This window comes from Podarcis bocagei (assembly GCF_964188305.1).
Source record: "Podarcis bocagei genome assembly, chromosome: 13".
Lineage (NCBI taxonomy): Eukaryota > Metazoa > Chordata > Lepidosauria > Squamata > Lacertidae > Podarcis > Podarcis bocagei.
The window spans coordinates 22,035,507-22,060,160 of record NC_138138.1 but is presented as its reverse complement, the minus strand read 5'-3'; the positions used below and the strand labels follow the sequence as shown (position 1 = coordinate 22,060,160).

The 24,654-nt window shown below is 43.7% G+C and overlaps 1 protein-coding gene across 2 annotated transcripts in view; it reads right to left on the bottom strand.

The window, feature by feature from the left end:
• Positions 1–24,654, bottom strand: part of ZNF652 (zinc finger protein 652) — a 40,343-nt gene that overhangs the window by 5,368 nt on the left and 10,321 nt on the right. For both annotated transcript variants that reach the window (XM_081166418.1, XM_081166417.1), the window contains exons 2-4: positions 10,244–11,366; positions 2,219–2,366; positions 38–153 (exon numbers count right to left, since the gene is read on the bottom strand). In XM_081166418.1, coding sequence (XP_081022544.1) covers positions 38–153; positions 2,219–2,366; positions 10,244–11,146 — 1,167 coding nt within the window. In that variant the 5' untranslated portion in view covers positions 11,147–11,366. The remainder of the gene's footprint in view (positions 1–37; positions 154–2,218; positions 2,367–10,243; positions 11,367–24,654) is intronic.

Below are 24,654 nucleotides of genomic sequence, written 5' to 3'. Positions count from 1 at the left end.
AACTCTAACTGCACGCTGAATTAGCAAGAGTGCATACCTCACACCGGAAAGGCTTCTCTCCCGAATGCTGCAGGGAATGAACTTTGAGTGACATACTGCGTTTGAAGGATTTTCCACAGGTTTCACATGTAAATGGCATGTCCTTAGTGTGTGCTGAAAAGACAAATTTGGGAACAAGTATTTAGAGAGGAGAATCAGTAAGTGGTGAAAACAATGCTTAGTTCTATCCAGAATTCCACTCTGCTGTGATGGGCAAAAAAAAAAGAGGTTGGAAAGGGTCAAAAAGCCACTGAGTCAAATCTCATATACTGACAAAGGACTCTTCAAACCAACGTACTAATATCCATAACTGATGTTTATTTTATTTCTATAATGCCCTTCAGCCAGAATGCTTCCAGGATGGTTTATAAGAAAATAACTACAATATAAACGAAATAAAACAATATCATAATTAGATTTTCCAAATCCGTTTCTCCCCCGAAAAAAAATCACCCCCCCCATTTTTCTGGGTTTTTCCCAGGCCTTCCCATCTCTAGTCACAATAAGAACCAGCAATTTAAAATGGCATGTGAAATTTGAACCATAAAAAGCCCATTGCTGCGCACAACAGCCCCAGAGGAGGAGGGACCCAAAGAACACATCAGATATGTCCATAGAGCCGTTACTAATTGAGAAAAAGGCTAATAATCAGACTATGAGAAAAACTTTCTTCTGCTGAAAATCTTTATAAGACCCCGGGGATAAAAGTAAAAAAACTACATACATAAGACTTAATATAAAGGAAGAAAGCAGCCTTTTACTATCATGCCTACCCTGCTCAACATCACACTAGTAATCTTAAACTTCCCAGGTATATTATTGGGTAAAATAACACACATCAAAGTCAGCACTTGGTGCTCCTGCACTGAGCAGATTTAACAAAACAACTGAATAATAAGGTAGCCTGGCTTTAGAAATGTCAAGTTGGAATATAAGATCTGGTATGATCTTCTAGGTTGTTGGTTAAACAAGTTATTCATTACTGAGCCAGAGTTCTTAGCAGGATGCTGTTGTAACCTTTGTGTCTTGGGCAGATTCTGCTGTAACTCAGCTTTGTCGAAGAAAATGTTTACTAAGTAAGAACCTGGTAGGAAAGAAATAGTATCAGACTTCAGACCTGATAAGACTTGAGTTCAGATTCCCCCCTGAGGGTATGAAACTCACTGAGAGAGCCAGTCTCTCTCCCTCTCTCCTACCTTATAGGGTTGTTGCGAGGCCCACGTGCAGATGTGTTTGCATTCTTGTGCATGGATTTGATTTGCAACTGGGATAGCCGTGCCTGGACTGGGAGAGCTTGGCCACAGTAGTTCAGGTTCAGGCACTGGTGACTTCAAGGCTGGATTACTGCAATGCACTCTCGTTGGGACTTCCCTTGTGTTTCATGCAGAAGCTGCAGTTAGTGCAGAATGCTGCAGCCTGGCTGCTGACACTTGCCCTGTCTGCATGGAACACCTCTGCTCAGAGATCTACTGGGCCAAGTTCAAGGCGTTAACTTTAACCATAGGACCCACACTTCAGAACTCCCTTCTTAAAACATTTTTGTTTAGGGAAAACCGATGCAGACCATGTAGAAGTTGAGTTGTATCTCTTTGTTATTATTTTAGTAATTATGTTTGAAATTGTTTTTATTTCTTTTAATCGAGAATCTGAGTGTTTGATTTTACATTTTTGTTCTGTTGACAGCTCTGTTGTTTTCACCATCGAATGGTATATAAATTTTGCAAAATAGAAGAACAGAATTTGAATTTCAGAGCAAAGGTAGCTTTGCTGGTGCAGGTAACAGCACTGATCTCACCAATAGCTCAGCTGGTTACAGCATGGTGCTAGCAATGCCAAGCTTGCTAGTTCAATCCCCGTAAGGGACAGCTGCATATTCCTGCATTGCAGGGGGCTGGATGAGATGACCCTCAGGGTTCCTTCAAACTCTGCAATGTTTTTTCCCATGTGAACATTTTGTTGACAAGGGTATTTCCCTCCACATTTTGGCCTCAGCCTGCAAATAGAGATAGCAATGGCTGATGAGAATAAGGTTACAGTACTGGAGAGGAGACATAGACAGATCATTTGTCTATTTATAACCCAGGAGGCACTGGCAACAGTATAAGGAAAGTACTTTGAACGTTCTCGGAAACAAGCAGCAGAGAGATAAGGAACCACAATATGGGCAGCAAAAACTCACCAACCATGTGCTTTCGCACGTGAGCCATTGTGTAGAACTTCTTCTCGCATATCTCACAGGAGAACTTTTTCTCTGCATACCCATGGACAATCTTGATATGCTCATGGAGGGACCATAGCTTCTTGAACGATTTATTACAGGAAACACACTGAGGATGGATGGGACAAAGAAGTGCAATTCACACAGAGCTCATTTCAGATGGGACAAGCCAGCTGTAACTGAAATGCAGTGAAATACGGAAGGAAACCACAACCCTAGATACATTATTTTGTGGCAACTGCTGAAATGCCACCCACTTCACTGTAATTCTGCTGCGCCGGCAGAGCTCAAAAGCTGAAAGTCCGATTAAAGAATGAGTGGGTTGTTCTTGGACTTACATCGCCACCTGCTGCTTCCGAACAGCAGCTACATCTAGATTAAAAACCTGGTGGCTGTGATGGGAGTGAAACCAATCCAAGATTGGTGTGGATGGGAAAGAAAGATTAGGATCACACTATTACAAACCCTATTCAGAGGCTAAAATATAACTTGTACTAGCTGGTCTAGAAGTATGCATGCACACGAAAGCTTATAACCAGAACAAACTTAGTTGGTCTCTAAGGTGCTACTGGACAATTTTTTTCATTTATTTTAGCTGGTTTAGAGACAGTGATATTCTAACTCAGATAGATGCCAGCACGTTTTCATTTGTACACAGTGATTGGAACTTGTGAAGTCTAGAAAGCCCCATATTATGCAAACCAAGTAAATCTAAAGTGAAGCCTTTCTTATCCAGATTCTAGGAATTGTGAGAGTTTGGACAGTAACTGGGACTGGAAGGAGGGAGTAGAACATCCAAATGTTTTCCTTCTACCAGGGATTTATGACAGATTCATTACATCTAAACAAGTTAATGTAAGTTGGAAGCAATGACCCTTGGTTGCAAAGGGAGACAAATTTGAACTTATCAATTAGTAGTCAAAATAATTTTTGTTGTTTTAGTAACTAATGCCTCCATTTTCTCCAAACACAACTCCAAAATGGCTTAGAAAAGTAAAAATTGGATCAACACAGCAAATAAAACACCCTGTAACACAATTTACATCAACCACTAGACAACATGATTATGAGTTAGAAATGCATATAGGCACAAACCTTAACACAACCCCCAATGGCCCAGTTATGCACATGGCCGTGTGTACTGTGAGCTTAAAAACTGAAATTCTATACCAAGAAAAGCTGGATTTTGCCCCCCTGTATAAATTATGCTAAATGTATCAACAACAGCAGTTTATAAAAGTTAAACAGCATTTTAAACAGAAATACTTAATACTTTCTCCTAACACTTTAAAGAACTTTGAAGGTTTCTAACTCAACCCCTGGCATCCTTCGAACTAGTTAGCCCACTCCACAGCCCACCTTAGTGGACTTCAGGTTGTGACTCTTCTTTAATTTACTTGTAGGATTCAGGGAGATATGGAGACAGAAGTTAACTGGATTCGAGTTCCAAATGAACATGGCAGGAGGATTGTCCTAGCTGAGACAGTGGTAGCAGAATGAGGAGTTGGAACTAGTGAAGTGAAGCAGCAGCTTCTGTGCTTCCATGTACGAAAATCATACCCAGGTACAAAAACTGGAACCTGGAATAGCAGAGGACTTTTTGGAGGGATGAATGAAAACAACCGGATCCCAGCAATAACATCAAGCACTTGGAATACAGCAAATCTATTGAACTCACGAGGTTTCCCTGATCCAAAACAAGATCCAGTTCTTTAGCCATGGTACATAGCTCCAGTGTCTGAGGAATGACAGCTCTGCAAGTCTTCCACTTCTTAGCCACCAGATGCAGGTATGTCACCACCCAAACAGGCAATAGCTTAAAAGGCAGCCAATAGTAGGAGCTTCGGAAGGTTTGCCTATTAGTTCCCTTAGTCCTTTGCTACAGGTGATAAATGTTAACACCATCAGAATAGCTGGCTTCTGAGTACAGGAACCGTTAAAGGAAGAGAGCTAGCAATCGCTAGCGCAAAGTCCTGCCAACTCATTCATCAAACATTTGTTCCCACAAGGACCCCATTTTCATATTCATTCCTGGACTGCTTAGGGTAATAGTCTCTGACATCAACCCCACCATTTACAGGCCCTGCAACCCCAGAAGTTTCTTGTCGGAGTTCAATCTGCTCTGCTGCAGATAAGACTGCCCAAAAACTCTGCCCGGTTCTTGGAAACAGCCTATACTTTGACTCATCAAATCTGATATAGTATTCCTGCAATGCAACACCTGATGCAATGACTATTTACACAGGCACCAGATTAAGAGACACTGATACCCTTTGTACATTTATCCCATTAAAATAAAATTAAACAGCTTATACACATCAATATACTGAATGCTTTTATCCAGAAGGTTTTAGATTTATACAATCACTTCAAGATCCAGCACTGGGTTCACCCTGGGCTAGTACCCCAGAATCTGAGCTTCCCCCTTTTTTAAAGCAAGTCACTAGCCCCCCTAGAAAGGAGGTTATGGGGCAAAATGTGCAGGAATCTTCTAAGTGATTTCTGTGAAACGAGTCAGCGTGATGTGGCCATCTTGTATATTTTTCCTGGTACTGTTCTTAAAACAGCAACAACATTTGAATGTATGTGTATGGTTGTCTGGCTAATTTTATGTTACGCCATTCCCCATGGCAGCTATTTTGTATTATGCCAAGTCTAGTGACATCCATTTTGTGTTATGCAACATGCAACATCTTTATCAACGACTTGGATGATGGACTCAAGGGCATTCTGATCAAATTTGCAGATGACACCAAACTGGGAGGGGTGGCTAACACCCCAGAGGACAGGATCACACTTCAAAACGACCTTGACAGATTAGAGAACTGGGCAAAAACAAACAAGATGAATTTTAACAGGGAGAAATGTAAAGTATTGCACTTGGGCAAAAAAAATGAGAGGCACAAATACAAGATGGGTGACACCTGGCTTGAGAGCAGTACATGTGAAAAGGATCTAGGAGTCTTGGTTGACCACAAACTTGACATGAGCCAACAGTGTGACGTGGCAGCTAAAAAAGCCAATGCAATTCTGGGCTGCATCAATAGGAGTATAGCATCTAGATCAAGGGAAGTAATAGTGCCACTGTATTCTGCTCTGGTCAGACCTCACCTGGAGTACTGTGTCCAGTTCTGGGCACCACAGTTCAAGAAGGACACTGACAAACTGGAACGTGTCCAGAGGAGGGCAACCAAAATGGTCAAAGGCCTGGAAACGATGCCTTATGAGGAACGGCTAAGGGAGCTGGGCATGTTTAGCCTGGAGAAGAGGAGGTTAAGGGGTGATATGATAGCCATGTTCAAATATATAAAAGGATGTCACATAGAGGAGGGAGAAAGGTTGTTTTCTGCTGCTCCAGAGAAGCGGACACGGAGCAATGGATCCAAACTACAAGAAAGAAGATTCCACCTAAACATTAGGAAGAACTTCCTGACAGTAAGAGCTGTTTGACAGTGGAATTTGCTGCCAAGGAGTGTGGTGGAGTCTCCTTCTTTGGAGGTCTTTAAGCAGAGGCTTGACAACCATATGTCAGGAGTGCTCTGATGGTGTTTCCTGCTTGGCAGGGGGTTGGACTCGATGGCCCTTGTGGTCTCTTCCAACTCTATGATTCTATGTCCCCATGACAGCCACTGAAACACTTCTACTGGTTCAAAAAGGTTGGCAACCCCATTCTAGCAGTAGCCTAAACCTAAAACATGTCAATGGGTTTACGAGTAACTTCAAATAGTTAACAACCACATTTACAGACCAATTTGATTCAGATTTACTCATAAGCCCAAATTCAACAGGACTTAACTATCAGGATTGCTGGTTTAATTGCTCCACTTTAGCAAGCCAATGTAATAAGGATAAACGGCAATGAAAACTTTTGCCAAATGGGCAATGACAGTTGTTTGACTGTCTTCTTTGTGACAATTTACCTTCAGATTTAAACAGCAATATGAGGGCACATGCTTTGCATTGAAAAGGTCCCAAGTTTAATGTCTGGCATCTCCAATAGGCATGGGAGATTCCAGTCTGAAATATTGGAGAGCCACTGCCAACACAATACTGGGTTAGACAAATCAATGATCTGACTCAGAATGAGGCAGCTTCCTAGGTTCTTTTGTCTGTCAATGGCCTGATCCACATGTCACTTCAAAACCAGGGGTGGGGAACATGGGTCAAATCCTTATCGCTCCTACATCCTTGTGGGCCAAAGTTGACGGGTGGGCAGGGCTGTTTGCACAACATCACAGTGCCATCAGGTGATGGTCACCAGGAGTTCAATGAAGCCTGAGAGTCATTTTGGACTCGCAGCTGTCCATGGAGGCACTGGCCAATTCTGTGTCCAGGGCAGCTGTTTACCAGCTCCATCTGGAACGCAGGCTGAGACCCTATCTGCCTGAGGACTGTCTTGCCAGAGTGGTGCATGCTCTAGTTATCTCTTGCTTGAACTACTGCAATGCACTCTATGTGGGGCTACCTTTGAAGGTAACAACTACAGAAACTACAACTAATCCAGAATGCGGCAGCTAGACTGGTGACTGGGAATGGCTGCCGAGACCACACAACACCGGTCTTGAAAGACCTACATTGGCTCCCAGTACGTTTCCGGGCACAATTCAAAGTGTTGGTGCTGACGTTTAAAGCCCTAACGGCCTTGGCCCAGTATACCTGAAGGAGCGTCTCCACCCCCATCGTTCTGCCCGGACACTGAGGTCCAGTGCCGAGGGCCTTCTGGCGGTTCCCTTGCTGCGAGAAGCCAAGTTACAGGGAATCAGGCAGTGGGCCTTCTTGGTAGTGGCACCTGCCCTGTGGAACGCCCTCCCACCAGATGTAAAAGAGAAAAACAACTACCAAACTTTTAGAAGACACCTAAAAGCAGCCCTGTTTAGGGAAGCTTTTAATGTTTGACAGACTACAGTGGTACCTCGGGTTACATACGCTTCAGGTTACAAACTCCGCTAACCCAGAAATAGTACCTCGGGTTAAGAACTTTGCTTCAGGATGAGAACAGAAATTGTGCTCTGGCGGTGCGGCGGCAGCAGGAGGCCCCATTAGCTAAAGTGGTGCTTCAGGTTAAGAACAGACCTCCGGAACAAATTAAGTACTTAACCCAAGGTACCACTGTATTGTATTTTAATATTTTGTTGGAAGCCACCCAGAGTGGCTGGCGAAACCCAGCCAGATGGGCAGGGTATTATTATTAATAATAATAATAATAATTATTTATTATTATTATTATTATTATTATTATTATTATTATTATTATTAATAATAATAATAATAATAATGTACCACAAAGGGCTTGCCAAGAGCATCAATGACCAACAGGCCTGATGCATTGTCAGGCATTGTCTGCCTTGGGAGACAATGAAGGAGTGTGCCTTTGGGGGTGAAGTCAAATGGCTGGTGCAGCTCCAGACAACCATACACATGACATAACGCTAAGCCAAAAGCAGGAGATGAACACTGCAACCACAATTTCAGCAACGTGCACTGTCAAATTTAAATAATAGTTTAACAGTGCAAATCAGGCCAATAGGAACAAATTTACTACCATGTTTTTGGCATGTTTATGGAGGGCTGTGGGGCACCTTAGGAGAATGAGCGAGTTTGGAGGGCAAACATTTTGGGTGACATATATATTTTGTTGGTGGTGGTGGTAGAAGGAATTCATTACTTATGGCTATGAGATTCCTGGAGTAGTTTTTCCTTTTATATACATAAAAAGTTATGCAGCTGTTGTGTCTGGACTGAGAGATCAGCAGTATGGTTCCCTTCTCACTTTGCCACACGGTTCATTTTTCAAAGCTATGAGGCTGATTATTTTTCAACAAAGCTTTGAGCTGCAACTTGGTTTTTTAAAAGTACTCAAGGAAACACTAAAATTGTCCCCAGCCCCTCATAATTGTAAGCGGGAAAGTCTTTACCTGAAAGCAAAGCACTTTCCCTCTTCACTTGGAAGTCCCTGATATTCTCTTCCCACCTTCACCAATGGACACAAATTATGTAAGGTGAGAAAGGAGGCTTTGTCCCGCCGTAGCTACATGTGAGACTTATTTGTTAAGTAAAAAAGGTGAATAAGGGGCAGTTTCAGAAAAGTTTATAAAATTATGCAGTGTAGAGAAAAACAGGCAGAAAAGTCAGTCAGTCTCTCTCATATAGTACTAAAATTCAAGGTCATCCAATGAAACTTACTAGAAGGAGATTCAATACAAACAGGATCATTTGGTCTAATCTAGCAGGGTTGCTTTTGTATTTTTAATACCCCTTTCAACATGCTCTTTAACATTATCTAATGTAACCAAGTCATCCCACTAGTATGATCCAACGATTCACATGTTTGTCCCTGCTTTTGTTCTCATCCTAGCAAAACAACCAATTTATTTGTATCCGCCCTTTAAGAATTTGATGGCCCTGGTTTTCAGAGATGGAGAAAATTCAAGGCTGAGAATGTCAGCAAGCATCCTAAGACGGTGTGCTTTGAGGGTTTCTTCATAAGTACTTGTGCTACATGGAATCTGGATGTCAATGCAGTTTTACTTCCATTGAAGTAAATATAGCAGACACCAATGCTGTATTACTTTAGATGCCTGGGAACTATTTTTAATTTAGTAGGTCTACCCAGACATATAATTTGATTAGGTAATGTTTTATAAAAGTTTTGTTGCTTTTATTTGTGTTTTGTTGACAATTGTTTTATTATGTACACCGTGTAGGATTTTTTTTTATATTAAGCAGTCTATAGGATTTTCTAAATAAAATAAAATGCAAGGACTCTGAATAAATAAAGTTTGTGATGAGGAGAGAACCCTGAGCAGGATTTGTGCTGATTGTATGCAGTTTCTATAGGACTCTTCATAAAACCTACAGCTTCACAATCCCTACTTCATCTCTTTGTGGTAGCAGCAGTCTCTCTCCCCCTTGTGGCACCTAGAACAGTTTCACACAAGATCATTCCATACATAGTTCTTTAATATGTGTACAAATGTCTATTTCACAAGCAGACATGAACAATAAGTTGCAATAAGCCATCTAGTATACTCAAGACTCCTGTCCATTTTGTTACACATTAGTGTTTACAGCTTTCCTACATGGACGTGGGTGGCGCTGTGGGAAGCGGGTGGTGCTGTAGGTTAAACCACTGAGCCTAGGACTTGCCAATCAGAAGGTCGGTGGTTCAAATCCCCGTGACGGGGTGAGCTCCCGTTGCTCGGTCCCTGCTCCTGCCAACCTAGCAGTTCAAAAGTAGGGTACGTCAAGTGCAAGTAGATAAATAGGTACTGCTCCGGCGGGAAGGTAAATGGCATTTCCGTGCACTGTTCTGGTTCGCCAGAAGCGGCTTAGTCATGCTGGCCACATGACCTGGAAGCTGTACACCAGCTCCCTCGGCCAATAAAGCGAGATGAGCGCCGCAACCCCAGAGTCGGCCATGACTGGACCTAATGGTCAGGGGTACCTTTACCTTTTACATGGAAATACTATTGAGGTAGGAAAATAGTCTTGCATGAAACAGCATCTGGATCCATCCTTGTATTTGCCTGCCCATCAATTCAAATTTTCCCTCCTTCCTTATCGAAGCACGTGACACCACACATTCTACAAGCAGAATTACTAAAATAAATAAATACAAGTTTTAAATTCAGCCTGTCCTTAGAACCTGAATTGCTTAGAGCACAGCAAACTCAGCTTCATGTTCATGATTGAAATAAACTTCTGCTCATACTAACCAGCACAGAGTGCATTAAGCTCTATTTTGAAGCACCTTATATTTCACCTCACCTGTAATGTTGTGTAGAAAAACCCTAAGAGCCACTTCTTACTCCCTCCCTTCCCCACCCCACATTCATACAGGTTAGTTTCCTTAGGTGTGCAACAGGAAATGCCGACAGAAGCAGAAAGGCTTGGGACCTTGTTCTCCTCAAAGGATTTCCCCCCTTTCGAAGTGTCCAGGGGACAGCAGAAGGCAGGGAAATCTTGCAAGCAGGCAAGAGAACCTACCTGAATGTTTTTTTCACAGTCTGTTTGCTGGTGGAGGGAGAGCTCACTTTCTAGAACAAATTTCTTCCCACACTTGTCGCAGATCTGCATGCGCCTGTGAGTGACGTTCATGTGCTTCTCCAGATACCAGCGTGTGTTAAACACCCTGGGGCACTTCTCACAGGTCAAAGTCTCCTTTTCTTCACACTTTGATTTCTGCACAGGTGCCTTGGGCTCCTTTGCAGCTTTCTTCTTACGCTTGGGGGGCTCAACGCTCTTTCTACGGCCCCTTGTAGTTCTGGAAGTAGGGGAAGTTGTGGCGGCTGCAGCAGATGCAGCTCTCCTTGTCCTCCTTTGTGCAACACTATCTTTCTCCTCTCTTTGCTCTTTTTTCTTCTGCCTCTCATTCTCCTCCTCATCATTACTGTCTTCAGTGGCCTCTTCCTCCCCACTGTCACCCTCCTCTTCCTCACTGCTGGTCTTAAGAACAGCAGTTTCTTTGGATTGGGAGGGGACCCCCTTCTCCCCTTTTGAAACATTTAATGTTTGGTTGTTAAGGTTTACCTCTACTATTATCTGCTCCCTTTTGTAAGTCACTTCATCTTCCTCCTCGTCCTCCTGCAAGTCGTCAGAGTTCTCCCTGTCTTCTTTCACGGCTCGGACCTCTCCTACTGTTCTGTCCTCCTTGAAATATGGCTGTTCCTCTCTTTCATGGAGATGTGGTTTACTTGCTTTTGGGTCCACCAATACGGAGTAAGGACTCCCAGACTCCCTTTTGTAGACTTTGGTGGACAAATCAAGTTCCTGGCTGGCACCATGGTAGAAAGTGGGTGGCACTTGATTTCTGTCCTCTTGCGCCATCCCTGCTACATGTGTGCTGCAGTTTTTAGCCATCTGCTGGCAAGAGCTGGCTGTTTCATTCATGGGGGCTCCCGATTCATTGAGCACCTTGTATTCCAGAATACCAAGGAAGTAACTCCTCTGGAGCAAGATGAATTGTCGGAGAGAACTAACACATGACTGCCTTGGGGAAGCAGAGCACCAAAGCACCCCGTGCAGGTCATGGAACTCTGGTTTTACAGCACGAGGAAATCGGCAGCAGTTCACAGGAAGAAAGCTGCCGCTCAACAGCTGAACATCTTGTCTAGAAAAGAAGGAGAAAATTAAGTCAGTGGCTTAAACATAACTAAAAGAACTTATCCCTGTGAAATCATTGGGTGCCTAACCTAAACAGAGTACAGGATTTGCCGCACAAATTGTTAAACATTCTTATTAATAATGGCTTATTCATCTTATTGCTGGGGGTTGGGGCGGGGAATTAATTCTACTGCTGGAAAATATGCGGCTTTCATCTGATCCTCAGAGCAGAGGAAGGTCCTGAAACACAGTTCCAAATAAATGGCCTCATCTAATTGAAAGATGGCACATAACAAAAAAAAGTTTATCCAAGGTCAGTCACCAGCACTGGCATTCATCCATTTAACATCATTATTAACATACTTCCCTATTCTTATGTTCAACACTACAACAGAATTAATGTGCTGCACAATTAAACTTCATTGAATTGGTTCAGTAAAATACTTCTCAGATTTAATTAAAAATAATAATAATCACACATTTATTCACACATAATTGAAAACTCTTGCACACACTAGTCCGCCCACCCATTAGTTTTGCCAGAAACAAATTATGAGCCCCCCAGGTATCCAACTAAGTTGTATGGTTCCTATGTGTCTGCAGGTACACATTCAAAAGACATAGATTGTAATGTAGAATGGAACTTGGAATTTCCTGTCCTTGGCTTTTATTTTTTTAGATGATTCTAGACGAAGGGTCGGCAACCTAAGGTCCATGGGCCACAAGCGGCCCATGGGGGTCGCTTAACCAGCCCATGGACCCCAACCACCCACTCGGTCAGCAGCTGTGCACCATACTAAACCGGCACGGAGGGGAGCGGGGACCGCCTTCTGCAAAGCCGGGCAGCTTCCCATTGGCTGCTGGAAGCTCCTGCAGCCAATGGGAAGCTGCGCACGCCTCCTCCGTGCCGGAAATAGCATTTGCGCATGCGTGCGTGCACACTCTGGCCCAATGCGGCATCTGCGGGACTGTGAACCGGCCCAAGGCACAAAAACTTTGCCAACCCCTGTTCTAGACCCTACAGCTGTGACATCCATATTAAAAACTCATGGGTAGTACCTAGTTAAAAAGCTTCTCATGTTCCTAGTTCACATCAGGACTGGTTACCTGTCTATAGCACAATACTGTCTACTCTGACTAGCAGCAGCTCAGAGCAGTCTTGGACACAGGTCTTCTCCACTCAATCCTCTTTACTAGAGATGCCAGGAAATGAACCTGGGGCCTTTTACACACAGAACATGTGCTCAACCACTGAGGTACAGTCTAACTCAGAAGCCAGAGAGGATAGGAATTTCAGGGGTGGGGTATTTTATCATCATCATTTATGGTTTCCCCAGCCACTCTGTGTGGCTCCCAACAGAATAGTAATGATAATAAAAATGCGATAAAACATTGAACATTGAAAACTTCCCTAAAACAGGGCTGCCTTCAGATGTCTTCTAAAAGTCAGATAGTTGATTATTTCCTTGACATCTGATGGGAGGGCGCTTCACAGGGCGGGCGCCACTACCAAGAAGGCCCTCTGCCTGGTTGCCTGTAGCTTCACTTCTCACAGTGAGGGAACCGCCAGAAGGCCCTCGGAGCTGGACCTCAGTGTCCAGGCTGTCATGTGCACATTTCCTTGATTTACACACTTTATTCAGGCTTCAATATTTGGATTTTCTTTTTTAAAAGGTTTTATGCTACCTTTCCAAAGTTCCCCAAAAACAACTAAGACTGCCACTTATAAAAATCAACAATGTTGCTTGTAGGGTTTTTCCTGTTTTGTTTTTCTTAAAAAAACAACCAAACACTATAAACTCAAACAATCAAAAACTCAGAAACAACCAAGGGCAGGAAAACAGTGTCGGGGGGGGGGCAGGGAGCAGTCAGTTTTGAAAGGCCAACAGTTTTGCCTGCCTTTGAAAAGCCAACAGGGAGGTAATTGTACAAACATCTCTTGGGAGTGAGCTGCACAGCATCAAGGCTGCTATGGAAGAAACCCTGCTGCGGAGTCAGCTCATGCTGGAACACATTTCCTAAGATAGATAGGACCAATCTGTTTAGGGCTTTAACAGCAAGAATAAGCTCTTCTGAACTGAACCTGGAATGAATGGATATTTCAAAACGGGTCAATATCAGACCACACATAGAGGCTTCTGCATTCTGCACTAGACGTTTTCAAGTCATTGTCAAAGACAGCTCCATGTAGAACACAATACTCTATTCTTGGAGGCAACCAATGTTATGGATAACCATGGTCAGGTTTCTATTTTCCAGCAACAGCCATAGTCAGTATATCAGCCGAAGCGGATTAAAGGCACTCCAGGTCGTAGCCATCAGCTAGGAATTAAGGAGCAACACTGAGTCCAGCAACAAACGTAAGTTACAAACTTGGTCTTTACAGCAAAGTTAACCCTATTCAAAAAAGGCATTTCTTCAACCAGTCTACTGAGTTATCATCAGCTATCTTAACTGAATTTGGTTTAAATTCTTCCATCTGTATTTAACCCACCACTGATCACACACATGTATTCTAGAACTAGAGTGTCTTGCCTGGGGTTTGATGAAAAGTAGTAGTTTTTGTGTGTAGCAAGGTGTCTAAGATTGTGGATTTATAACTGTGGAATAAGGCATATATACCAGACACATGTTGGACTGATCTGCTTTCAGCAGTTGCATAACTATTTCAAACGTCGAAGATGCACACTTGCTACATAGTTTTCAGAATACATATAGTCCCTAAGGACATGCCTCCTACAGTGTCTTTTAGGTGCAGTCACTTTTTCCATGCTGCAGGGAAGCACAGCAAAGCAAGAACTCAAATGGAAGAACCAATAAAAAAGAATTGTCCACCTGCCAGAGGGTGTGTGTGTGTGTGTGTGTGTGTGTGTGTTCGGGCCAGGTGCACCAAAAAAACCAGCTCCAGTTTGCCACTGCCATGTCTTCCCTTCAAAAGCTGAAACATTACAAAGGCTCTTATATAACAAGTAACTTTCTTGACAGCATGTAAATGCACAAACAGCTTAGGTTTTTGCCTTTTGACAGCAAACTTCACTACAATATACTGTGATTAATTGCTCCCTTCCAGGTCAGTTTCCACACAGCTTCATAGTTGCATGTACTTTGTGTGTCCAAATAAAAACCCATAGATTAACTATGCAAATAGCATAGGCATACATTATTTCAGGGGTCAGCAGGGGGCCGGTCCACTGTCCCTCAGACTTTGTGGGGGGCCGGATTATATTTTTGGGGGGATCTGGACGGATTCCTATGCCTCACAAATAACCCAGAGATGCATTTTAAATAAAAGAACACATTCTACTCATGTAAAAACAACTGATTCCCGGACAGTCCACAGGCCGGATTTAGAAGGCGATTGGGCCAGATCCGGCCCCCGGGCCTTAGTTTTGCCTACCCATGGTCTAGAAACTATGTTCTACCAGCAGTTTCCATTTGTGATTTTTCCCCCCTAAAGAAACTGGTTTAGCAAGACAACCAAGCAACTGCCTGTTGCCCTAAAACTGCAGCACTAGACTGGGGTAGGGGGAGAGAGGAGGACTGTTGAATGGATCTAACAGCAAACAAGTTCCTGAAGTCAACTTATGTTTTCTACATTCTCTTTACCCTGTTCCAACTATATAAAAATAAAACATTTTAATACCACCTTTCAATTATATTCCAGGATGGCTTACAGAAAAGAACAAAACAACTGAAAAGGGAAATACAAACATACAATAACAGCGTTCGAAACTCCCATTGTTCTAGGTGCATTTTGCCACTGGGAATTTCATTAGCTCGAGCAATTTCTGAGCTCTGGGCGCAGTACTGCAACTAAGATTTCAGATTAAAACTGCCACTGCTGACGGCATGGGAGGAGAAATTCCTGCTTGCTTGACTTCCAAGAAATCACTGCAGCGTCAGGCAAGCTGATAGGTTCTGCCTCGAAGCTGGCCTCACAGAAAGGCAGTGTTTTGAGGGGAGGGCAGGGAAAGCATAGCTTTATTTTTTGCAGTCTTCAGATGAGGACTAGACCATGTGAAAAATGAACATAACATTTTAGGGGCAGTTCATTCATTTCCAACTTTGTATTCTTATTATTAAAAAAGTGTGCCTCAACATTCTGTTGTGGCACCCATAACCTAGGTTTAAGATGCCATTTAGCTCCTAACTTTCATATCTCAGTTTCTAACACAGTACAATCAGCAAAAAGTCACAAAATCATAAAAGTAGCGTAAAACAGTGAAGGAGGATTAAAAGGATTCAAAATGAATCTAAAAATCTTGGGAAAATAAACAAAAGTCTTAGCCTGGTGCCCAGTGGACAATAATATAGGTGCCAGACAAATCTCTCTGGGGAAAGTACTCCACAACTAGCATATGACCACCAAGAACATTCTGTGATCACATTTAACATATCTGGGTTGCTTTAGGGTTCAATAACAGCCACACAAGGAGCTGTAGGGAGAGGACTAAGGAGGGAGAGATCAGGACTGCAGGATACAACTTTCCCTTCACATTAAGTTCCCAATGAAAATGGCCTCTTCCAGGTTTCTGATGTGCAATAGCAGCTGACCCTGAATATACACACATCACTTCTATTTAACAAAAAATACAGATACATTAACTGTGAACATGAATTTAACACTGTGCATACTTTGGTCCACGGTCTCTCACAAGAAAAACTTGAACAACGGTTTATTTCACATGACTGTTGTGAAGATAAGCATAAAACAGATGACACATTAAATAGTGCCGCATCTTCTGTAATTATTTTTCTGTTGTTTGCACTACAGCATTTGGAGAACCTGTTTGTGCTTGGGTGAATGTCTGCTGAACTCCAAATACTTCCTGCAGAATACAAGTAAGAAACAATCTTTTAAGGCAAAAAGAAGGGAGGTTGTGATGCCACTAGTCAACAGAACATGCTTCGTTTGCTTATCCAAAACCCTGAAGGTTCAACAACTAAAAGTTGCAATTAGAACCATGGTGGGTGGGTGGGTGGGTGTTTGAAATGCCTGGGACTGGGTGCAGATTATTTTCAGTGCCAATATCACATTGTGAGCAATCTTATGGGACTACATGCTAGTGGTGGAAAGGACCAGAAGCACTCATGGATGGTGAAGAGTATGGCTAGGCCTAAGTGGCGTCCCAAGGGCTAGACAGAGAGACCTGAAAGACAACTTTTGATCTGCAGACTGGAGGTTCCCCACTCCTGACCTAGGACAGTGTTTTTCAAGCTTTTTTGGGCAAAGGCACACTTGTTTCATGAAAAAAATCACGAGGCACACCACCACTGTGTGCGGAGAGGGAGATGTCAGAGCCCCGCTGCTCTCTATGGGGAATCGGATGAGAGCGGACCGCCTGTCCGCTCTCATCCGATCCCATCCGATCTGATCCCCACCCAGGACGGATGGAAAATAGGGTGGACACAGTCCAGCGCCCGCCTAGTGGGCGGAAATTTGACTTTTTAAAAAAAAAAATCTTTCAGATTTTTCAATTTTTCCCACGGCACACCAGGCAACATCTCGCGGCACACTAGTGTGCCGCGGAACAGTGGTTGAAAAACACTGACCTAGGATATATTTCAGGGGGGAAAGTGATGAACCAGTAGGAAGCAGAGACTTAAAAGAAGTTGAAGCAAAGGGAAAGGAAGCTGAGACCAACATTCACTCATGCAGATGCAGTTTTCCCTCACGCAGATGCAGTCTCTCTCAGCTATACAGTGGTACTTTGGTTCTCGAACAGCCTAGTTCACGAACAAGTTAGAACCCGAACGTCGCAAACCCAGAAGTGAGCGTTCTGGTTCTCGAAATTTTTTTGGAAGTCAAATGTGTCCTGAGCTTCTGTTTTTAGTGTTGCGCTTCTGTTTCTAGAGAGATTGCACTGATTGGGGAGGTGAGGAGAACCCCAGCTGCTTTGAGGAGAGAGAGATCGAGATCAAAAGATCGTGCTGATTGGGGGGTGGGGAGAAGTGTTTTAGGGGTAGTTTTTCAACAGCCTGGAACAGATTAATCCGTTTTGCATTACTTTCTATGGGAAAGCACGCCTTGGTTTTGGAATGGACTCCCGGAACAGATTAAATTTGAGAACCAAGGTACCACTGTATTTCAATGCACATTTCAAGGATGCATTGCTAATGTAGCTACAAGGAACAGTTACACCTGAATAGGGTAAAACAGAAAGGAGGCAAGGGCCTGATGTAAAGGTATAGAGGAGGTGCCTGACAGATGAGAGGGGAAAAAGCAGGGGCTGGAAGCCAGAAATAAGTCTCTAGAAAAGTCAGCTGCGAAAGTTATTGGGGCTCTCACTTACCCCAAAATAGCTGCTTCTTCCACATATTTGGCCACATTTCCATACACATTCCCTGCCATCTGATGGGCAGGAGCAAATCCAAGTTGAAGTTAAGTGGCAGGTAAGGTAATAAAAGGTGTTTGGGGAACCACCATCCTTTCATTTGGAAGCTCCCCAAGTACCCTTCACTCTGAGAACTGCAGAAAGGAATAAAACAGTACAGTACTCTGCTTTCGAAGAAAACGGAAAATGATTGTAACAATTGTCAGCCATTGCACCAGTTCCCAACTATCAACTCCTTGCATGCCTAGAAAAACAATGTATGCAAATAAAGGGGCACTGAGGTCTCAGACAATGGTAAGAATTGGTACAATAGCAGCCACTGTCACAAGAATACCACTCCCCCTGTTCCTTGAAGAAAGTAATAGCAGAAGTCGACTGAAGAGAAAAGCAGAAAGAGTCAGACTCCTAAGATAAGAGAATAGAGAACAAGGAACAGTGAAAGGCAGGATGAAGGCAACAAAGAAAACAGAAGACGAGGCAAAACTGGATGAGATGGGCAGATGGGACCAAGTCATCACCCAGGTACTGCTCATCAGTATGGTCTCCTTTCCATTCTTTTTGCAGTCAAGTTGTGTATAGCTCATGAAAAATATAAGATGAAGAATCTATGTAAGCTAAGCTCATGTCACACCAAACCAAACCCAGTTCCACCATTTTACAAATTCATTTCCAGTCACGCATCAAAATATTTTTAAAGAATGAATTACAGATCTAACACATGAAATAGATCAAAGTGATACAATCATTTAAAAAACTGGTTTTAATATATTCCCCGTAATGCATTTGAATTTTCTACAGCTGTGCCAAGCAGAGCAGGCCTGTGATTTTCCTGCTAAAATGGAGGGTGCAATGACAGTCATATTAAAGCAACTGTATAGAAAAGGAATATTTAAAACAAGTCTAATATACTGTTCCATGAAGGACCCACAATATCCTAATAAAAATCTATCAGGCGGGTGATAAAACATTTAAACCAGACCTCAGCAAATGCTTTATACAAAAGATTAGAGTAGAACAGGGACAGAAAACAGGTTGCAAAGAAACAATGCTTACTGACTATAGTTACGCTTTTTATTATAAACTTTTTTTTTAATTAACAAAACACCTTAAGACAAAGACTGACATTCTTGACCAAGGCTGCATATACACCATGCCTTTAGAGCACACTCACTCAAAGAACCATGGGAACTGTAGTTTTGCAGGTGCTGAGGAACTGTAGCTCCGTGAAGACCAATCTTCCAGGATATTTTTTTAGCATGGAGGGTGGGGGTGGGAATGTGCTCTGAGTGTGCTTCAAATGTATGGTGTGTACACAGCCCAAGTATACATTAAAGGAAATTAAAGGAAACAAATCTCAGTCACTGTTCATTAATTAATCATTCAGTGTTATAAGAATGAGCTGTGTTGATCTGCCACATGTGCTCTCTCTCTCCCTTTTCCACACATGAAGGAAGAAAAATGAAAGCTTGTGTATCAGGAAACTGATTTATTCAAAACCAAAAGTGAAAGCTTTCAATCTTCTACTCTAATAGCACTGTGTTCCTCACTATAAAAGCATGGAATGCCACACTGGAATAATAGATGAAAAAGGTAGTATATGAATCTGAATGTATTGAAGACATGACAAATTTCAGTAAGTCAGTTTTGAACTAAAGTTCAAAAAGATGAAAATCCATCTACAGTGGTACCCCGCAAGACGAATGCCTCGCAAGACGGAAAACCCGCAAGACGAAAGGGTTTTCTGTTTTGGAGGCGCTTCGCAAGACGAATTTCCCTATGGGCTTGCATCGCAAGACGAAAGCCCATAGGGAAATGCTGGCGGTCGGGAGCAAAGACTTTCGCCCACAGCCGGCCTTCAGAAGAGGACCTCTTCTGAAGGCCGGCGGAGGGCAAAAGTCTTTGCTCCCCCCCCCGCCTGCCTTCCCCCCGCCTGCCCCGGGCGATCTTAAAATGCTGGTGGGCGGGAGCGAAGCGTTCGCTGCCGACCCCCAGCATTTTAAAATCTCCAAGGGACAGCAGAGAAGTCTCTGTCCCGGGGAGATTTTAAAATGCTGGGGGTCGGGAGCGAAGCGCTGCCGACCCCCAGCATTTTAAAATCTTCCTGGGACACGGGGAGATTTTAAAATGCTGTTCCGAAGTGGGGAGGGGGGGTGGGGACACCTGCCCCAGCCGCCCCACTTCGGAAAGCTGTTCCGAAGTGGGGCGGGGGGGGCGGGGACACCTGCCCCGCCGCCCCACTTCGGAAAGCTGTTCCGAAGTGGGGAGGGGGGGTGGGGACACCTGCCCCCGCCGCCCCACTTCGGAAAGCTGTTCCGAAGTGGGGAGGGGGGGCGGGGACACCTGTCCCCGCCGCCCCACTTCGGAAAGCTGTTCCGAAGTGGGGAGGGGGGGCGGGGACACCTGCCCCCGCCGCCCCACTTCGGAAAGCTGTTCCGAAGTGGGGAGGGGGGGCGGGGACACCTGCCCCCGCCGCCCCACTTCGGAAAGCTGTTCCGAAGTGGGGAGGGGGGGCGGGGACACCTGCCCCCGCCGCCCCACTTCGGAAAGCTGTTCCGAAGTGGGGAGGGGGGGCGGGGACACCTGCCCCGCCGCCCCACTTCGGAAAGCTGTTCCGAAGTGGGGAGGGGGGGTGGGGACACCTGCCCCCGCCGCCCCACTTCGGAAAGCTGTTCCGAAGTGGGGAGGGGGGGCGGGGACACCTGCCCCCGCCGCCCCACTTCGGAAAGCTGTTCCGAAGTGGGGAGGGGGGGCGGGGACACCTGCCCCCGCCGCCCCACTTCGGAAAGCTGTTCCGAAGTGGGGAGGGGGGGCGGGGACACCTGCCCCCGCCGCCCCACTTCGGAAAGCTGTACCGAAGTGGGGAGGGGGGGGCGGGGACACCTGCCCCCGCCGCCCCACTTCGGGAACACCTTCTGAAGGCGGGCAGGGGGCGAAAGTCTTTGTCCCCCCTGCCTGCCTTCCCAGGGGCTTTTAAATCGCCCCGGACAGCGGAGAAGTCCTCTGCTGTCCGGGGCGATTTTAAAATGCCGCCCGCCAGCATTTTAAGATTGCCCCGGACAGCGGAGAAGTCCTCCGCTGTCCCAGGGTTTTTTAAAATGCTGGGGGTGGGAAGAAAAGCCCTTGTCCCCCCCCCCCAGCCTTCAGAAGAGGTCCGGGGGCAGACTGTCCCCGGACCTGGTCCGAAGGCGGTTTCCCTAGGAACGCATTAATTGATTTTCAATGCATTCCTATGGGAAACCGTGCATCGCAAGACGAAAAAACCGCAAGACGAAGAGACTTGCGGAACGAATTAATTTCGTCTTGCGAGGCACCACTGTACAGTGATGAATAAATAGACCAAAGTAACACAGAAACCTGAAATCCTATCCGTGCATTGAAATGAACATGTACAGGGATGACATGTGTAAGGGGGAGTGGCAAGTTCCCCTCCAATCCATTCTTGCCTGCTCCACGCCTAACCTTCCCATACTGAGCAGGAAAGCCTGAGAGAGGCTTCAGTCTGAACCTTAAGAGAATTGTTAGCACACAGAACATTTTACTAAGCTGCTATCATGTTTCCATGAACCATCTCTCCAAGCATAAGAGTTCAGTTTCTTGAGACTCTCATCTTTCATGGAAAAAACAAGTTCTGAGCCCTTGGGGTTGCATAAATATGCTTGAAATATGGCTGACAATGTAGAAGCCAGAAGAATGGCTGAATGAGGTTTCTAGTGGCTGGATGTGGGGTTTTACCTTTTTACATCTCCATGGCTATCAGAAAGAAAATTATGGAAAATAATAATTGCTGTGTATGTATAATTTGAACAGGCTGCAGAGTCCAGCTTTTTCCTAATGTCATATAATATTCTATTGATTTTTCTCCCATTTCTAAAAATGCATTGCTTGATAAAAATTTGTAACACAATACCAGACAAATCAAGCAATTTCAAAGTTATTATTTTTTCAGGTGATTTTCCCAAGGAACCATAAATTTCTACTTACAGTCTATTTGTAAATTGGGAAGAGGGGGAGTAATTTTTTGTGTTGAAAGTAAGTTGTGTGCGTTTCAAAAATAAGTGTCAGCACTTCAACAATTAATTCAACACTTAACTGACAGCTGCTAGGATGACTATTTGTTTTCACCCCAACTGAGAAATGAATTGATTCTTCTGCCCCATCTAAGTATAACATGAATGGCTGCATGCACACAAATGCAGTGAGAGAATGCATACCTGGAAAACAATAGGGTCATAACCATACATGTAAAGGGACGCGGTGGCTCTGTGGTTTAACCCTAGGACTTGCCAATCAGAAGGTTGGCTGTTCGAATCCTCGCGACGGGGTGAGCTCCCGTTGCTTGGTCTCTGCTCCTGCCAACCTAGCAGTTCGAAAGCACGTCAAAGTGCAAATAGATAAATAGGTACCGCTCCGGTGGGAAGGTAAACGGCGTTTCCATGTGCTCTGGTTCGCCAGAAGCGGCCTAGTCATGCTGGCCACATGACCCGGAAGCTGTACGCCAGCTCCCTCGGCCAATAAAGCGAGATGAGCGCCGCAACCCCAGAGTCGGCCACGACTGGACCTAATGCTCAGGGGTCCCTTTACCTTTACCTAAAGTGGGCAGTAGCAGAACAGGGTGGAGATGCAAGGCAAAACTGGAAGTCTGATAGGAGTTGAAATGAAAGGTGAATGTGCTTGAGTGCACAACAAATGATGGGTTGTTTAAATCATCAAGAGCATGTTTCTCATTTTCAAATGCACAGATTTTCCAAACAAGCATGGATACCAACAACTGATACTATACCAGCTAAAAGACAGACTAAAATTCAACAGAACCTTACACAATGAGGAGCTCTGATCGTATGTAAGAGCCTTTACATGATCATAGGAACAAACCATCTAGTAAAGCAGAGCTTTCCAAACTGTGTTTCATGACACATTAGTGTGTCGGCTGCAGTGTTTAGGTGTGTTGTGTGAATGCTCCCTGCGCTCCTCCCAGGACTGGAAAGTGGTTAGTTTAACCTCTGGTTTGCTAGTAAAACTGAATTACTGTGTCGCGAAATGATGCATGTCTAAAAAGTGTGTCACCAACATGAAAAGTTTGTAAAGATCTGTAGTAAGTATCTTAAACTTAAAGCCGTCATGACTATTAGTCGTATCCTCCTTTATCTCCTCTAAAAGTTACTTAAGCTAGTGGCTGTTAACACATCTAGTAGCAGCAAACTTTATCAATTAATTTCCTTGAATATCACGACCATTCAAGTTCTGGTAATGAGACAGTTACAAACTTTTCTTCAGATCACACAAAATTGTATAAACCTCTTTTCATGCCCTGCAGATGTATCCCTCCTTCATCGAGAAGATGTTTCAGCCCATTGATAATTTCGATTTCCCTTTCTTGAAACCTTTCCAGCTCTACAATATCCTCATGAAGACTGGGCACCCAAACTATTCACAGTATTTTAAGTGTGGTCATACAAGGATTACAAACATTGAAATATTACAGGAGTACCAGGCTGCCCATATGGGCTTTGAAGGCAAACCAGGTAGCTTATACCATGGGCACCTCATGGAGCCTAATGCTTAGCAATAACTTGGACCCAACACAAATACAACAATAACAGGTAACGTATTATTTAGGGTGCAATATATAATGATCAACATCAGAAATGAGATATCTTTCCTCAGAGTTCTTTTTATGCACAGAAAACTGGTTTCATTTAATCTGTTAGCAGTCATGATTAAATAAAATATAAACTACTGTATAGACTTAAGCATTTGCTTGTAAACAGTTCAGATTTCACTTTAATTTGCCACTATTTGATTGTTACAAAACTACCATTGATATTATTATTATTATTATTATTATTATTATTAACAAAAATCTATTTTTAATCCATCCTGATATAAGCTTATGAAAGTGTGGATCGCATAGGACAGGAGTGCCCAGATTTTTTTCAACGAGGGAGGGCCAGATTTGATGAAGAGAACGTGCGTGAGGGCCGATCAAAGTTGTTGAGCTTTTTTAAGGATTGCAGTTGTTGAGCACACTAGAATCTGCACACTAGAAAGAGGGGAAGTGGGAGATGATGCAAAGGCAAGAAAAGTTCTTACCAGTCCCTAGTTGTTTAATCTCCAAACTAAAAAAATACACACTATCAATAATTTATAGTATTTATGTCAGCTGCAAATAAACTACATTTTGGTTCTGTTTATGAATCACTTTCCATAAAACATCTAGAAGTGATTGCACAGTAAAATAATTGATAAGCTTCAGCCCTATGACAACTGGAGTTTTAAAAAGTTTGTGAAGTATCATTATCACCCTACCTGTAAGTTAAAAAGGACCGTCTTAACTGGCACCGGTAAATAATGAAAGGAAGGACTAATGGAATAGAGAATGAGATTCCTCAAGGTGCTAGCATGATTTTGAGCCAGTTCACAAGATCCTTGTCTCTTTTACTAATCATGTAAACCTTGGGTCTGCTGCAGAAAAGAAGACAAGGGACGCATTAACTCAACAGCAACACAGAATCACAGAATTGTAGCTATCTTCATTTTTATTTTGAATGTTAGGCACCTTGAGCAATATTCAGTTGGAAAGGTGGGATATAGATATTCTTAATAAATAAATAAGAATAGTTACTATTCTGTGCCTTCTGCTGATCCAACGTTTCTCTAGGTTAGAGACATGAGATGCAAAACAATGCACAGTTAAAGTCAATAAAATCTGCATGCGTATAACTGCATGCTGCAGCGTATCCATTGCTTTTATAAGCTACTTTGACTTCTACAATTCCGTCGCATGCTATCAAGATGAACTCATCATAATGTAGCGCACATTAATTTTGCACAGGAGTCAACAAACACTAGCGTAATGTTGGCTGTAAATAGTATTGCCAGAGTGAATGCAGAGGACATGTCAACTGACAGGCCAGTCACAAATCAACACAAGCTGCTATTCAATTCTTGCAATAATCACAT